The following is a 14,860-nucleotide window of genomic DNA, read 5'->3' on the forward strand; positions in this document are numbered from 1 at the left end:
AGTCCTGGCTCAGCCCTTACCCCTTTAAACTACATAGACCACAATGCAAAGCAGACCTTGACGTCACACCTCTCGGCACCGGTCTGCTGCCAGTCTGCCACACACAGACAGCTGAGGATTTCCAGACGGGGGATCCCGGCTCCGCACGGCCTTATATTGTCGAAACGTTGGAGTGCACAGACTAAATGGCGAAGACGTACGATTACCTGTTCAAACTGCTGCTGATCGGAGACAGTGGAGTCGGTAAGACATGTCTGCTGTTCAGATTCAGCGAGGACTCCTTCAACACCACCTTCATATCCACGATAGGTGAGTACCCCGCAGCCGCCCCTCCAGAGAAATCTGGCATAATGCATGTTCATATCAACAGAACATAATGTTTAACAGCACTGCACTAATCATGCTCAATATATAGTCACACTGATATGAATTTTACATGTTATACAGCCCCTAAGTGTGTAACGGGGCAGTAACTGCATTAGAGCAAGACAATGGGACTGAGGGACACATCATAATGATCTCCTGTCCTTGATGGCTCATAGGCACCAGTGAGGTTAAATATAGAATGAGATCAAAACTAATAATAATGATGCTTGACCTCTGGAAACCTCCCTAAAATGGGAAGCCTTTTTTGTTCCATTCACAGTTGTTACTATACAGCCATATCATCTATAATGCTCTATAGTGTACTGCAGCAGCTGGTTGTGCTGTGACATTGAATGATGTCATTCTACAACTTAACAGAGAATAAACAGTCCATGATAAAGTTATATTAGTTCATAAATGTTAGCTGCTTTTTGCAGAAGTGCCTGGTTTGTTGGCATGAATAAATTGTTTTATAATTATATGTAACGAGTCAATGCAGTATCATCAGCCTTTAACGCTCTGTATGTGTTTTTATTTAGGAATCGACTTCAAAATCAGAACAATCGAACTGGATGGAAAGAGAGTGAAACTTCAAATTTGGTAAGTCTAATTTGAGAAGACTTTTTACTCTTAAAAAAAATCAGTGTGACATAAATTGGCTCCTTATAACTGCTATATATTTCAAACAAAATGGGCACCTGTTATTTCATACCTTTTTAAATGATGTAATCAACTGGACTCTTTGACGTCCCATTTAGACATTATTAATATTAATTTATAGTTCACTTTGTGTGTGATCTTTTTTACCCATTGTGTATTTTCCTTACACCTGAGGATTGCGGGAATCAAAAATGGATATTGAAAAGATCTGAAGCTCCACAGATTGTGCAAGATATTTATGCATGGGCTGTGTCTGTGAAGATAATGACTGCATTGTGAGACAGCATTGAACTTGCTGAAAATAAAAAGAAGTTAATAAAAATAAATCTGCTTTTTGATTTGATGTTTGCAGGGACACTGCAGGGCAAGAGAGGTTTCGCACCATCACTACAGCTTACTACAGAGGAGCGATGGTAAGTCCGCACTTCATCCTGCACTTCTTCCCTGTGGGTTTACCACAGCTTCTGAGATATTGTTTATGAGGCGGGCTGTTTTTCTTCACAGGGCATTATGCTGGTGTATGACATCTGCAATGAGAAGTCCTTTGAAAACATAAAAAACTGGATTAGAAATATCGAAGAGGTGAGCTTTGTATTGAAACATGTATCAGTAGTTTAACTAATATTGTTGCATAAAATGAAGTTTGTGGTCTGATATTGTCATTGTGTACAGAGAGTATCATGCACTCAACTTTGCATAATGAGTCTTTTAACTTCTCCCAGCATGCCTCATCTGATGTGGAGAAAATGATCCTGGGCAACAAATGTGACATGACTGACAGGAGACAGGTGTCCAAAGACAGAGGCGAAAAAGTGAGTCATTACTAACGAGCGGTCCCAAACAAATAGAAATACTGTGCACCTTTGAGTGACACTAACACTGTGTTTTGATCTCATTCAGCTGGCTATTGATTATGGAGTTAAGTTCATGGAAACCAGTGCAAAGTCTAGCCTAAATGTAGAAGAGGTAAGCAGATTTTTTTTTTTACCCTGAAAGTACCATGTAACACCAACAAAGGTGTACACTTGATTTAACACTTTTGTTTGTTTGTTTTTTCTCATTCTAGGCTTTTTACAGCATGGGGAGGGACATACTACATAACCTCAGCTCTAAAACGGTAAGTGATTAAGAGATTCTTTTAATAGATGCCAAGGTCAGTATCCACAGGAGATGGGAGATCCCCTCGCCTTCCAACACCACTTCTTACAGTTTCAGATTTGGTCACTGGAATCTCTTGAAACTAGTCTTCCTACTTCCAGCCACCATTTTTCCGATAAGAAGAGCTGATAAAAATGTGGACACGCTCATCTATAGGTCGCTGTCAGTCATTCCTTCACTCACTTTTAAACAAAAGCCATATTTATCATAAAGTATGACCTCTCAATTGACCTTTCACTAAGCCCCACCCCTTTATGATGGTTGGACAAGCTGTGGGAGTAACCAAAGAGCCCACACTGTAACTAACTGCACTCCCTGAAGAAATATTATCACATTTTTGGAAAAATGAAACAGTGATTCCAGAGAGAAGCAGACAGAGGGGTCTACAGTCTGTGTTTGAAGGATATATCCAGGATGTCAAACTGACTCAGCAGCAACAACAGGTTAAAAAGACAAAGATAGTTAGAAGCTAAAGCCGAACTATAGGCTACAGATCACAGTGTAAAAGTGAACCACTGCATCCCACAAAACCAGCCTGAAAATGAAGGAAATCTGAAATGATTACATTAGAGTCAATGGAGCACAGCCGTATTGTTGTCGGACCCTGGTCTGAGCCGGCCAAAGCTACGTCATAATTGGCTCATGATTAGTCTGCATCTGGAGGTGGGACTTAGCCAAGGGTAAATTAATGGGAACCAAATGTTTTATTGAAATACGTTTATTACAACCCCAATTCCAAACGCAAAGAATTGTAAAACGCAAAGAAAAAAAAGAATATATGTATGTACAGTACAGGCCAAAAGTTTGGACACACCTTCTCATTCAATGCGTTTTCTTTATTTTCATGACTATTTACATTGTAGATTCTCACTGAAGGCATCAAAACTATGAATGAACACATGTGGAATTATGTACTTAACAAAAAAAGGTGAAATAACTGAAAACATGTTTTATATTCTAGTTTCTTCAAAATAGCCACCCTTTGCTCTGATTACTGCTTTGCACACTCTTGGCATTCTCTCCATGAGCTTCAAGAGGTAGTCACCTGAAATGGTTTTCCAACAGTCTTGAAGGAGTTCTCAGAGGTGTTTAGCACTTGTTGGCCCCTTTGCCTTCACTCTGCGGTCCAGCTCACCCCAAACCATCTGGATTGGGTTCAGGTCCGGTGACTGTGGAGGCCAGGTCATCTGCTGCAGCACTCCATCACTCTCCTTCTTGGTCAAATAGCCCTTACACAGCCTGGAGGTGTGTTTGGGGTCATTGTCCTGTTGAAAAATAAATGATCGTCCAACTAAACGCAAACCGGATGGGATGGCATGTCGCTGCAGGATGCTGTGGTAGCCATGCTGGTTCAGTGTGCCTTCAATTTTGAATAAATCCCCAACAGTGTCACCAGCAAAACACCCCCACACCATCACACCTCCTCCTCCATGCTTCACAGTGGGAACCAGGCATGTGGAATCCATCCGTTCACCTTTTCTGCGTCTCACAAAGACACGGCGGTTGGAACCAAAGATCTCAAATTTGGACTCATCAGACCAAAGCACAGATTTCCACTGGTCTAATGTCCATTCCTTGTGTTTCTTGGCCCAAACAAATCTCTTCTGCTTGTTGCCTCTCCTTAGCAGTGGTTTCCTAGCAGCTATTTGACCATGAAGGCCTGATTCGTGCAGTCTCCTCTTAACAGTTGTTCTAGAGATTGGTCTGCTGCTAGAACTCTGTGTGGCATTCATCTGGTCTCTGATCTGAGCTGCTGTTAACTTGCGATTTCTGAGGCTGGTGACTCGGATGAACTTATCCTCAGAAGCAGAGGTGACTCTTGGTCTTCCTTTCCTGGGTCGGTCCTCATGTGTGCCAGTTTCGTTGTAGCGCTTGATGGTTTTTGCGACTCCACTTGGGGACACATTTAAAGTTTTTGCAATTTTCCGGACTGACTGACCTTCATTTCTTAAAGTAATGATGGCCACTCGTTTTTCTTTAGTTAGCTGATTGGTTCTTGCCATAATATGAATTTTAACAGTTGTCCAATAGGGCTGTCGGTTGTGTATTAACCTGACTTCTGCACAACACAACTGATGGTCCCAACCCCATTGATAAAGCAAGAAATTCCACTAATCAACCCTGATAAGGCACACCTGTGAAGTGGAAACCATTTCAGGTGACTACCTCTTGAAGCTCATGGAGAGAATGCCAAGAGTGTGCAAAGCAGTAATCAGAGCAAAGGGTGGCTATTTTGAAGAAACTAGAATATAAAACATGTTTTCAGTTATTTCACCTTTTTTTGTTAAGTACATAACTCCACATGTGTTCATTCATAGTTTTGATGCCTTCAGTGAGAATCTACAATGTAAATAGTCATGGAAATAAAGAAAACGCATTGAATGAGAAGGTGTGTCCAAACTTTTGGCCTGTACTGTATATATGTATATATATATATATATATACATATATATATATATATATATATATATAAATAATATACTAATTTGAATTCACTACTAAGACAACATATTTAATGTTCAAACTGATAACCGTTTTTGTTTTTGTAAATATACACTCATCCTGAGCTCAATGCCTGCAGCACTTTCCAAAAAAGTTAGGACATTGGCATGTTTACCAATGTGTTGCATCACCATTTCTTTTAAAAACTCTCACTAAGCTCTGAGGAACTGAGGACATCCATTGTTGAAGTTTTGAAAGTGACTTTTCTTTCTCAAGATTCACAAGCGAGCCCTCCAAAATCTTAAAGATTTAAAGACTGTCCATGTAAACGAAAGGGTCAAAATCCCATCTGAACACTGTGAGAGATTAGTTTCTTAATACAGGAAGCGCCTTTGCAAACAAAAGCTTCTCCAAGTATTAGTTACATTTCAGTTAGCATGTTTAACGCCTTTTTTCCTGTGACTTTCGACTATGTTTCACATCATTTTTTTGGATTGAAATGTTATGATTTCTTTATCAGTGTAATGTAATTGAGTCAATACCAATGTCTGCTCTAAATTTCATGTGTTAATGATAAATATTATGATGTTTATATGCTGGATTGATATGAATATAAATGCAGGAACTAAACCTATGTCCCTGACAGGTGCTATACTTAATCTGAAGCCCTGCTGTATTTGTAACACTCTCATACCTGTCCTTGTTAGACTGACAACAATGCCGGAGGAACAGGCAAACCAGTCAAGATCACAGAGAAAAAGTCGAAGAGGATAAAATTCTTCAAGTGCTCGCTCCTCTAGGCTGCTCAGCTCTTGTGTTCACGGCCCCCAGCGTGACTTTGCTGTTTTTGGAGGGTTCCTGCCTCCCCAGGCGTCCTCGCAGCAGCGGCAGCAGTGGTAATGGACCTTACTGGATTGAGGTGCCATCCTGATTTGCCGCTGACTCGAAGAGGATCGACGAGGAATGAGGCCTGATACTGTACATCTGCTCATGCAAAAAGACTCATGCGTGATCGTCAGCATTGGTTTGTAGCCTGACCCGCAGTGTCTGCTATCAGGAGGCAGTGATTCTGTCGGCATTTATAATACCTCTATTGGATCTCATGAAAATAGACTTTATTAAACATAATAAAGTTCCACATAGTTGTCTTATAAATGGGGAAAAAAAGAAAACATTCTTTCAAAACTGTAGCATTGTTTTATACACACTACCTATTGTCATATTTACTATGATGACACTGTCATAGACCTATCAAGTCCCAGCATTGATTGTATTTGTCTGTGTACATTCATGTATATTAATATGCCTATAGTCTCCTGTTGCACTGGCATCATTTCTATTTGTTCATGTGTGCCTCGAAGGAGTCACAGTGTTGTGATAGAAAAGACAAAAATATGTATAAATATAACCTACTGTATTTTTATTCTTTTAACGAAACCTTTATTTATACAGGTTTCGGTGTCAAAATGAAACTGTGAAAGGTTTGATTGTTTCTTAAAGAGCTGTACCTAACTACATATTGTTATGCGATTGTCAGTATTTGCATGAAAGCTATAGGGATACCTCTGAGTGGATCATTATTAAGCACATTTTACAGTATTTGAAAAGAAAATGTTTACAGACAGTATTTGAAAGTGTCGGTCGTATCTAGGGAGTTCATGTTTTTGATGTTCGCATAGTGTTGTCATGGCAGTACGACTAACTGATGTGTGTATACTTTATTTTCACCTACAACATGAAAACACAGAAACTGGGGAAAGCTGTAATGTGAATGATTGTAAGCTACTGTACGTTACACCGATGAAACACAGTAAAGAAAGTGGATCTTTCAAAGAGAGTTGTGTCGACTATTATTAACTGCATGACTGAAAATGTTGGGTAATGATTTTTCATTACTGTCATTCTATTATTGTACGATCATAAACTCAGTCAGGAGTGATTTCCAGTCAGTGGCAGGGAGTTCTCTGTCTCAGTTCCTTTTTCGTTAATATATTTGTTCCTCATTTGGTTTTATCTCCCCTCTTATTTCTTCTCCTATGCATCATCTTCTTTCTTTGCCTCCATCTTCCTCCCCACATCTTCCCCTGCCGCCCTGCAGGCTTGAAGAAGGTCTCTCTCGCTGCTGGAGGCTCTCGGCTCCTTGCTAACCACCGGGCCCTTTGCTTTCCTCTCGCTGGCATTAAAGCTCTGTGACCTATGAGACGGCAAATACTTCTCATTGCTTACAGTCAGATACATGGTAGTGTCTGAGAGGTTTCTCTTGGCCTTCATCTTTGTTTGTTCTGCGGTGGGCTCTGCTCCTGGAGGAGCTCCCTTGCTTTCTTTATGATCAGTCTGATTCTCCTCTTTTTTTATCTCTGTAGCCTGAAACTGCTGGGTGAGAGCTCTCACTGTTGACACCTTGGGCATGTGACCAACACTGCTTGGGTGCACCTGGTACTCCAAGTTCGCCGGCCACTGATTAGGCGCCTTAGTGATCTGCTCCACTACTGACCTGTAGTCTGCAGTTTGCACATCATCACCTGCCTCGGCTGGGTTGTAGATGATGCTGCTCATAGCTCTCTTCTTCGTGATAGGGGACGTCTGGCTTTGGATTTCAGTAGGGATGTATCTCAGTGATTTAGTCCTCTTTGGGGAAGAGGGGTTTCCTGGTGGCAGATGGCCCTTTGCGAGTTCATCTGCTTCCTCTGGTTCATCAGGCGGGCTGACAATGATGGTGCTCATGGTCCTCCTTTTTGACAAAGGAGAGCTGGGTTGGTCTTCCACTGGAAAGTATTTCAAGGATTTAGTCCTTTTTGGTGGGGACGATGGCTTTAGTCTATCCTTATCTGATAGTCTATTTAGCAGCACTGTGCTGCCTTGTCTTATGTTGGATATGGTCTCTTGACTTGATGCTGCAGACGCAGGCTTTTGTTCACATGGAGATATGAGAATGTCCACACATGAACTTGGTCGCGATCTGTCCAAACCACCAACCTCTAGGGTCTGACCCCCGTCCTTTGGGTTGAGAGTGCAAACACTGGAGGCTTGCCGCAGACTCCTCTGTCTTTCTACACTAGTTTTAGGTGTCTCATCTGAGTCCTTCTGCTTCGATGCAAACTCCTCCATGTCCATGTGGAAGCGGTAAAGACTGTAACCATCAGCGCTGTTGATACTGCCCTGGCGAAGTAGGGACGAGGGGTCACACACAGAGGAGTTTCGTGAATAGGTTCTGGTCAGCTCCAGTCTGTCCACCCCTGCAAGCTTTTCCAGGGCGACTGCCATTCGTCCATGGATCTCCTCCAGCTGTGCCAGGCGCAGATCCACCGTCTGCAGGGAGGCCTTCATTGTGTTCTCCCTCTCATTGACCTCCTCCAGACGCATGGACATATTCTCAACCCTGCCAAGAACACCAGGGAAACAAAAGTTGATGTAAATATAAACTCTAATCAACATGCTAAGAAATGTCTTCCCTAGACTTGAAAAGGGTGCTCACCTCTCTGAGGTAACCTTGATGCGTTCATCACTGGAGGATTGCTGCTCGTCCTCTTTTTCACGGAAATATTCCTCCACGCACTGTTCTTCAAACTCGTACAGGTTCTTTAGCTCCTCTGGATTCAGCTTAAGCTCTGGTAGAAACAAAATACACAATGTCTGTTGATGTGTTTCAGTCAGGACCAATACTGTTCTGTAAGTGCATTTATGGGCTACAACATGACTTTTATTTTTTGTGATCCAGGATGAGACTAAATTGAACACTTAAAGGTCCAGTGTGTAGGATGTAGAGCGATATATTGGCAGAAATGGAATATATGTAATAAGTATGATTTCTTTAGTGTATAATCACATGAAAATAAGAAATGTTTTTTGTTACCTTAGAATGAACCGTTAACATCTACATAAGGAGAAGGTCCTTGTCCGTGGAGTCTGCTATGTTTCTACAGTTGCCCAAAACAGACGAACCAGACACTTGCTCTAGACAGGGCCAACTGCCTTTTTGTATCGGCCACCGTAGTTAGCAGCCCTTCTGGGACGAGCCAAATGGCGTGCAAAAGCACTGACTTAAACGTGAAACTGCTTTATTCAGTGTTTTTATCGATCGTAATTACCGGGTCTGTTTGTTTTGGAGAGGAAGAGACCTCCTGAGCAGTGAACACTGAAGGAATCCTAGTCGGGGGTTTGCATTTGGCACATGTAAGGAGTTTCAGCTGGTTGCAATCTGCAATCCTGACCACTAGATGCCACTAAATCCTACACACTGCTCCTTTAAATTACATGTATTTGTTTTGCATGTTGGTGTTATTAGAGGAGACTAACTGAGTCCGCGGTCCTTCTCATCCAGCTCTCCTTCTTGTCTCTTCCTGGCGCACCGCCGAAACAGCCTGTTGAAGAGGATGTAGAGGTGGCTGAAGATGATGAGAGGTGGCGGCAGGATGGGACGGTCGTGGAATGTCATGATCAGCTGATATCTCTGGAACTTCCACACCTGGTTGGAAATGGACTTGACTTCAAAGAAGGTGTTGCTGCGAGACAGAATACCAAGACCAGTGAGTGCACACTGTAATAGTCGATGTCTCCTGTAAAACAACAAAGCACTTAGGACATTGGAGCATGTGCTTACTTGAACACTGCGATGAGCAAGTTGACCAGCAGAATGTTTGCCACGAGAAGGTAACAGGCCATGATGGCAGGTGTGAGCCAGGCGCCAGGGATACATGGAGGCAGTTTCTTTCCATCCTCGTCATATAAATGTTCACCACACGGAGCTGCAGGGAAAGAGAAGTTACAACTAAAGAATGTATTCAGAGGATCTTTAGCTGATTGATTTGAATTGCATTATTGGCTTAAAGACTACTCACGGTTGATTTCCATGGCATAGACTTGAAGAAAATTGGAGAGAGCGTTAAAATCGATAGACATAGGATTATTATATCATACTTCTGTCAAGGTCAAGCTGAACAGTAGATTAAAATGTCTCTTCAACTTGCAACCAATCAAACACTTAAGATGGTTGGTGTACTTTATAAGTCTGGCCTTTTGTTTTAGTACGTTAAAACAAGCAGATGTATCAGAAATGCTCTAAGAAAACTGTTTCAAAATTTAATAGAGGTGGGACCATGTCATTGTTTTGCAAGTCTAAAGTAAGTCTCAAGTGAAGTCAAAACCAACAAAGCTGAAGTCAAGTCCCAAGTCCTAAATTTCAAGTTTCAAGTTCAAAACATGCCATAATGTGCTCACCATATGTAATGCCATTTCAAAAACAGACTAATAATGTATTAAATCTCAGCCGCTAGGCTTTTAACAAGAGCCAGGAAGTCCAATCACACCACACTGGTTTTAGCCCCTTTACATCGGCTCCCTGTCTGTTTTAGGATTGATTTTAAAATCTTATTGATTACTTAAGGCTCCTGGCTCCAGATTACATTTCAGACCTTTCAATCTCTCATGAACCTTTGTGTAGTTTCAGATCTTTGGGCAGAGATCTTTCGTTTATTCCAGAGTCCAAACTGAAGACTAAAGGGGACAGAGCTTTTGAAATCAGGGCCCTGAGGCTGGGGAACGACCTGCCCGAGGATATAAGGCAGTCTGAGTCACTGTCATTATTTAAGTCTCTCCTAAAAATGTACTTCTATCGGGAACCGTATCCTGATTTTATCTGAGCTGTCTATTTTACTGCTATCTTATTGATTTTAATTCTCATTTATTGTCTTGATTGTAGTTTTGGCCCTCTTTTATTTTATCTCTTAGTTCTTCATGGTTCTCTCCAGCGACCCAATTGGATGCTGTCAGACTGGTTCAAACAAAGTAGATCTCTAGAATTAAGTGTTGACTTCCTGGGAATAAATAGCATTAATGTTAGCTGATTCAGGAGTCAAATTGATTTGTGGCACACTTTTTGAATAACATACTTTTAAAAAGTTATCAAGTATTTTCAAATAAAAAGGCTCAAGTCAAAGTGAAGTCAGAGGTCGAGGTTACAAGTCTTTACTAATTTTGTCAAGTTGAGTTAAAATTCATCAAATGTATGACTCCACACCTCTAATATTTAATAACCCTGCTAATTTAGGCTTTTTTGATAGCTACTTGTTGCCTTCACCCTGACAGAAGAAAACACTAAAAAAACACTGACAGAAAAAAAACTTGAAGGCAGATGATCATGATTGAGGAGATTAGATATTAATACATATTCTGCTCTTCCTCAATGCAAAATTATTACCATTCATTGAAGACTATTGTACTATATAAATATGCCAGCAGAGGGAGACAGAGTATTGAGGGGGTCAGAGTGTAATATATTGTTACTAAACATCACAGAATTAATGTAACACTGATCATCTGCCCAGAATCAGGAAACAGAATCTTACTATGAATTCTAGTCTTACGGTCTATCGAGTCTGCAAAAACCTCTCCATAGATCATCCAGTAGGGCATGTAGAAAATGTTTCTGGCCAGGCGCCATGTCGGCTCCTCATCAGGGTGAAGGATGGCTTGCCGAGCCACCCCGAAGCTCATAAGCACCACCAGCATGATCACCACAAAGTACATCATATCTATCATCTGGAAGACGAGAAGCAAACATAAATTTAAACTAAGTGTGAACTTGTGTGTATTCGATTAGTGCATGTCATGTCTGTCATGTGGTTGTCACATGATTTGTGAAATGTAATTACCATCTTCCCTATCATCATCACATAGGGTCCCAGGTATTTGTTGACACCAAAGATGTCCAATACGCGAATGTACCAGAAGATGATGTCAATGCAGTAGATGACTCTGCCATAGCCCATGTAAGGTTCATGCTGCAGCCGTAGCATGAGCCCAAGAAGGAACGTGCAAATGGCAGCCAGGTCTGTGATGTTCCAGTACTCCTCCAGCCACACACTTATCTTCTGTTTCAGCTTTCCAGGCTCTGACATCAGAATCTAGACACCGGGGTTTAAAGGTCATGACGATACCACAAAATATCTCCAACACACGTAACCACTTGATTCAAATCAAATTGATTAATTTAATGGCTTGTACCTGTCTGACTTTTTCAGAGCCAAGTGTGAGGATGTATGCAATGACAGTCCACTCTTGTATAGACGGCCATCGCTCCATTTTCACCAGGATTATGTAGTTGTACAACATCAAATAGCCCAGATAGCAAATCTATTGGAAGAAGAAAACACCAAAATGCCAGTGTACTTACATCACTACACTCAAATAAAAGAAAAAATCATTATTGTTTACTCGAAGTAAACTTACAGTGTTGAACCAGAATTTGGTGAACGGCGCATCATAGAACTCAAAGAACCTTCTGCCAATGGGGATTTTTCGGACATTAGTGCTGCCCTCCTCTTCATCCCCCTTTCGGGATGTGGTGTCATCTTTAGCGTCCTACAACATGACAGCAAACTGTTTCAGCCCATCATTTCACTCCTAACAAGGACTCATATAAACAGTATGTGTAATTAATTAAACAGACAAGATCAGTGTGAACCTTGCTGGATTTTGTGTCGTCATCCTTTTCTTTTCCCTCTTTTTTCCCCTCAGGTGCATGATAGGACGCATCATCTCCGAGACGGAAATCCAACAGTAGGATCAGAGGAGGGAAGATGATTCCCAGAATAACCTGGGCGAGACAATGACCACAGTTTTTATAAAAGCCTCTTATACTATGAAGGCAATCCTACAGGTACTCCAATTAGTGATTATTGTGAAATATTTTCTATGGATGCCTAAGAGAAAACATTTTGCAACGTCAACCTTGAGGCCGGGATTTTTGCCGATCCTTAAGCTCCCCATCCACATGTCTGTGAGCAACATCTGGCTACAGGTGTGGGCAATGAAATCACGTTGCTTAGCAGCCACAGCCAGCTTCAGACAGGTGGAGTTACTCCAGTTGACCAGCTCATATGTTAGGAGTTTCATGGCCACCTGTTCGTCATGCTTGTAAGACTGGTCCAACAACTCGTAGGCCAGCTGGCCAAATTCTCTATGAAAGAAAGAAAGAATAATAACATTAACTTCTATACTGCATTTCTCAAAAGAGTTTAAGATCAGAATAATTGAAGATAGTTACAATAATTTCATCACAGATATTATAAAATGAGCCTAAAATGTTGAGAGTAGAGGACAGGAAACCATTGTAAAGGTGCTAAAATGAGAGTAATATCCTCCTGAGACCCTGTGTCCTCATATAAGGACATCACATTTTGGGTTTACTTGACCTTATACTTTATTCTACTTAACTTAGACCTGTTGTCCTCGTTTGTAGACACTTTTTTGTGCTGTCTAATCACTAGATGGCACAAAAAATACCAGTACCACTAGATTCCAGTGGTAGTAAGAGCACAATACACTTAGCTATATAAAAATAAGATGGCAGCCACCTCTACCAAGTCAGTCTGCAGCCGATCCTGACACAAAAGTGGACAGGGTCCAAAACCGGATCACATTTTTTGTTTGAAACTTGTTTATTTATGATTAATAATGTTTGAAGTTTGATAAAGCAACAATTTTGACCAATTTTAGCAACAGTAACAAGCTAAGACACTGTTAATTAGGAAGTACTCGTTTGAAGACACTGGGACTTTATCATCATCTTGTCTGAGGATATTGGGACTTTATTATCATTGAAAATATTTAGCTTTTTTACTTAATGGATACTGATCCCAATTAGCTAGACGAAATTAAAAATGCGTACAAAAGCTCGGGTCCCAGGAGGATATGCACAAGTGTGTTTTATCTTGAGAAAGTATCTTGACATGTTATATGTACTGACTTGGAGTTGTTCTCCAGGTCTTGGGAGATGTCATCCACCAGTTCACTCTCAGAGCACTCATGGGCCATGGCTTTATACAGTTTACAGGCCACCAGGGCTTTCGCCATGGCTTCTTCTCCCCGCTGCCAGAGGAACAGCGCCATCTTCTGGCGCTTCATCAACACCGCCCACAGCATCAGCTCGTGGAAGGGGTACTTGAACCGACACACCTCGGGGTCATCCACATCAATTTCCACCTCTTCCTCTTTCTTCTTTTTTGGCTTCTTCTTGCCTTTTGGCCTCGGTTCATCATCCTAACAAAATGAAAGCATGGTTGATAGATTATTCTGCTGCGTGGGTTGTATTGTTTCAGCTGCTTGATTGTAATTTGTTGTAGAAAAGATACCCCACCTCCATTCCTAGAAGCTTCAGGGCTTTCGGCTGCAAAAAGAGAACCAGACATGATAATTATTAACAAAATGTTACTTAATATGATGAGCCATTATTGATTATTATTTTCTAACACCCATGCGTACCCTTTTTAGTCCGTACAAATTATTGTAGAGGTTGCGGAAAGCCTTCCTGGTGTAATTGCTCCTGTAAGCTCCACCCATGAAGCACTCCAGCACCAGACCAATATCAATTAAAGTGATCTGATAATCTGGAGGAAGGTTTCCCTGCAAATCACCACAGTAATATAAAATATAGACAGTGAAATAGTTTTAAGTGTTAGACTTTATTCTAGGGCTGGGCGATATAATGATTGTATATGATATATCAATATATATTTTCAAGCAAGACATAAATTTAGACAACACTTTCACTGTTTCGATATAGGGTCATGCTGTGTTACACGACGCATACCAGTGTGCATCTCTCCTCTCTCACTTATTCACTCACAAGTTCTCCAGCAACACTTTCTTGAGCCATAGCCTGACATGCACCCTTCCAGAAATCTAACTACACATAGTGGCAACACAGACCTCCTGTCTATTATTGTTAGCTGGAACCATTTCCCTCAGTGGAAACAAAGCTTTTATTTCACTGGTAAGAAACAATAAATTAGCAGAATAAACAAAATAGCATTTTAAGTCTTTTGTATGTTTTATTCTGGCTTCATATGAGCAGAGAAAATCTCAGCTATTCACTAGGCTAATTTATACAATGTAAAATGCCATAGCTTTGTGCTAACAACGTTAGCATGTTGTATTTTTTTTGGAAAACAATTTTAGTATGAGACAGTTGTTATGTCAGTGAACCTTGTGAGTTGTAATGGAGCCAAATTTTGTAACGTTACCTTTGTTAAATGTTGCTGTTGTTTCTGGTTTCATATGAGTAGAAGAAAAGTACGCTAGCTACTAGGCTAATTTACACAATGTAAAATGCCATAGGCTTGTGCTAAAAACATTAGCATGTTGTATTTCTGGGGAAAATGTGTCCACTAACAGACAAGTGCTTTGTCTGTGAATGCTGCGAGTTATAGTGAAGCTGATTTGTGTGGTTGTGTCT

The 14,860-nt window shown here is 41.0% G+C and overlaps 2 protein-coding genes across 3 annotated transcripts in view; one reads left to right on the top strand and one right to left on the bottom strand.

Annotated features, from left to right (window-relative positions):
- Positions 1-6,459, top strand: LOC117262239 (ras-related protein Rab-8B). The gene is made up of 8 exons (XM_033635055.2): positions 1-309; positions 906-966; positions 1,379-1,439; positions 1,531-1,608; positions 1,749-1,838; positions 1,927-1,992; positions 2,093-2,143; positions 5,334-6,459. Exons 1-8 carry the CDS (start codon positions 186-188, stop codon positions 5,424-5,426), a joined length of 624 nt encoding a protein of 207 aa, XP_033490946.1. The 5' UTR covers positions 1-185; the 3' UTR covers positions 5,427-6,459.
- trpm1b (transient receptor potential cation channel, subfamily M, member 1b) overlaps positions 5,333-14,860 on the bottom strand; it is a 24,352-nt gene continuing 14,824 nt past the window's right edge. The window contains exons 14-27 of one of the 2 annotated variants that reach the window (XM_033635054.2): positions 13,888-14,028; positions 13,763-13,792; positions 13,373-13,665; positions 12,355-12,583; positions 12,089-12,220; positions 11,854-11,985; positions 11,629-11,757; positions 11,277-11,528; positions 10,989-11,163; positions 9,465-9,485; positions 9,227-9,371; positions 8,923-9,128; positions 8,102-8,234; positions 5,333-8,005 (exon numbers count right to left, since the gene is read on the bottom strand). In XM_033635054.2, coding sequence (XP_033490945.1) covers positions 6,661-8,005; positions 8,102-8,234; positions 8,923-9,128; positions 9,227-9,371; positions 9,465-9,485; positions 10,989-11,163; positions 11,277-11,528; positions 11,629-11,757; positions 11,854-11,985; positions 12,089-12,220; positions 12,355-12,583; positions 13,373-13,665; positions 13,763-13,792; positions 13,888-14,028 — 3,363 coding nt within the window. In that variant the 3' untranslated portion in view covers positions 5,333-6,660. Of the gene's footprint in view, positions 8,006-8,101; positions 8,235-8,922; positions 9,129-9,226; positions 9,372-9,464; positions 9,486-10,970; positions 11,164-11,276; positions 11,529-11,628; positions 11,758-11,853; positions 11,986-12,088; positions 12,221-12,354; positions 12,584-13,372; positions 13,666-13,762; positions 13,793-13,887; positions 14,029-14,860 lie in introns of both variants that reach the window. The other variant, XM_033635053.2, reaches the window with a different exon arrangement.

This window comes from Epinephelus lanceolatus, chromosome 5 (assembly GCF_041903045.1).
Source record: "Epinephelus lanceolatus isolate andai-2023 chromosome 5, ASM4190304v1, whole genome shotgun sequence".
NCBI lineage: Eukaryota > Metazoa > Chordata > Actinopteri > Perciformes > Serranidae > Epinephelus > Epinephelus lanceolatus.

Excerpts from the sequence above, each read along its gene's own strand:
- LOC117262239 (XM_033635055.2), top strand. The coding sequence starts at position 186 with ATGGCGAAGACGTACGATTACCTGTTCAAACTGCTGCTGATCGGAGAC. Across the intron at positions 310-905 it reads CACCTTCATATCCACGATAG|GAATCGACTTCAAAATCAGA; the intron begins GTGAGTACCCCG and ends GTTTTTATTTAG. Across the intron at positions 1,839-1,926 it reads CCAAAGACAGAGGCGAAAAA|CTGGCTATTGATTATGGAGT; the intron begins GTGAGTCATTAC and ends GATCTCATTCAG.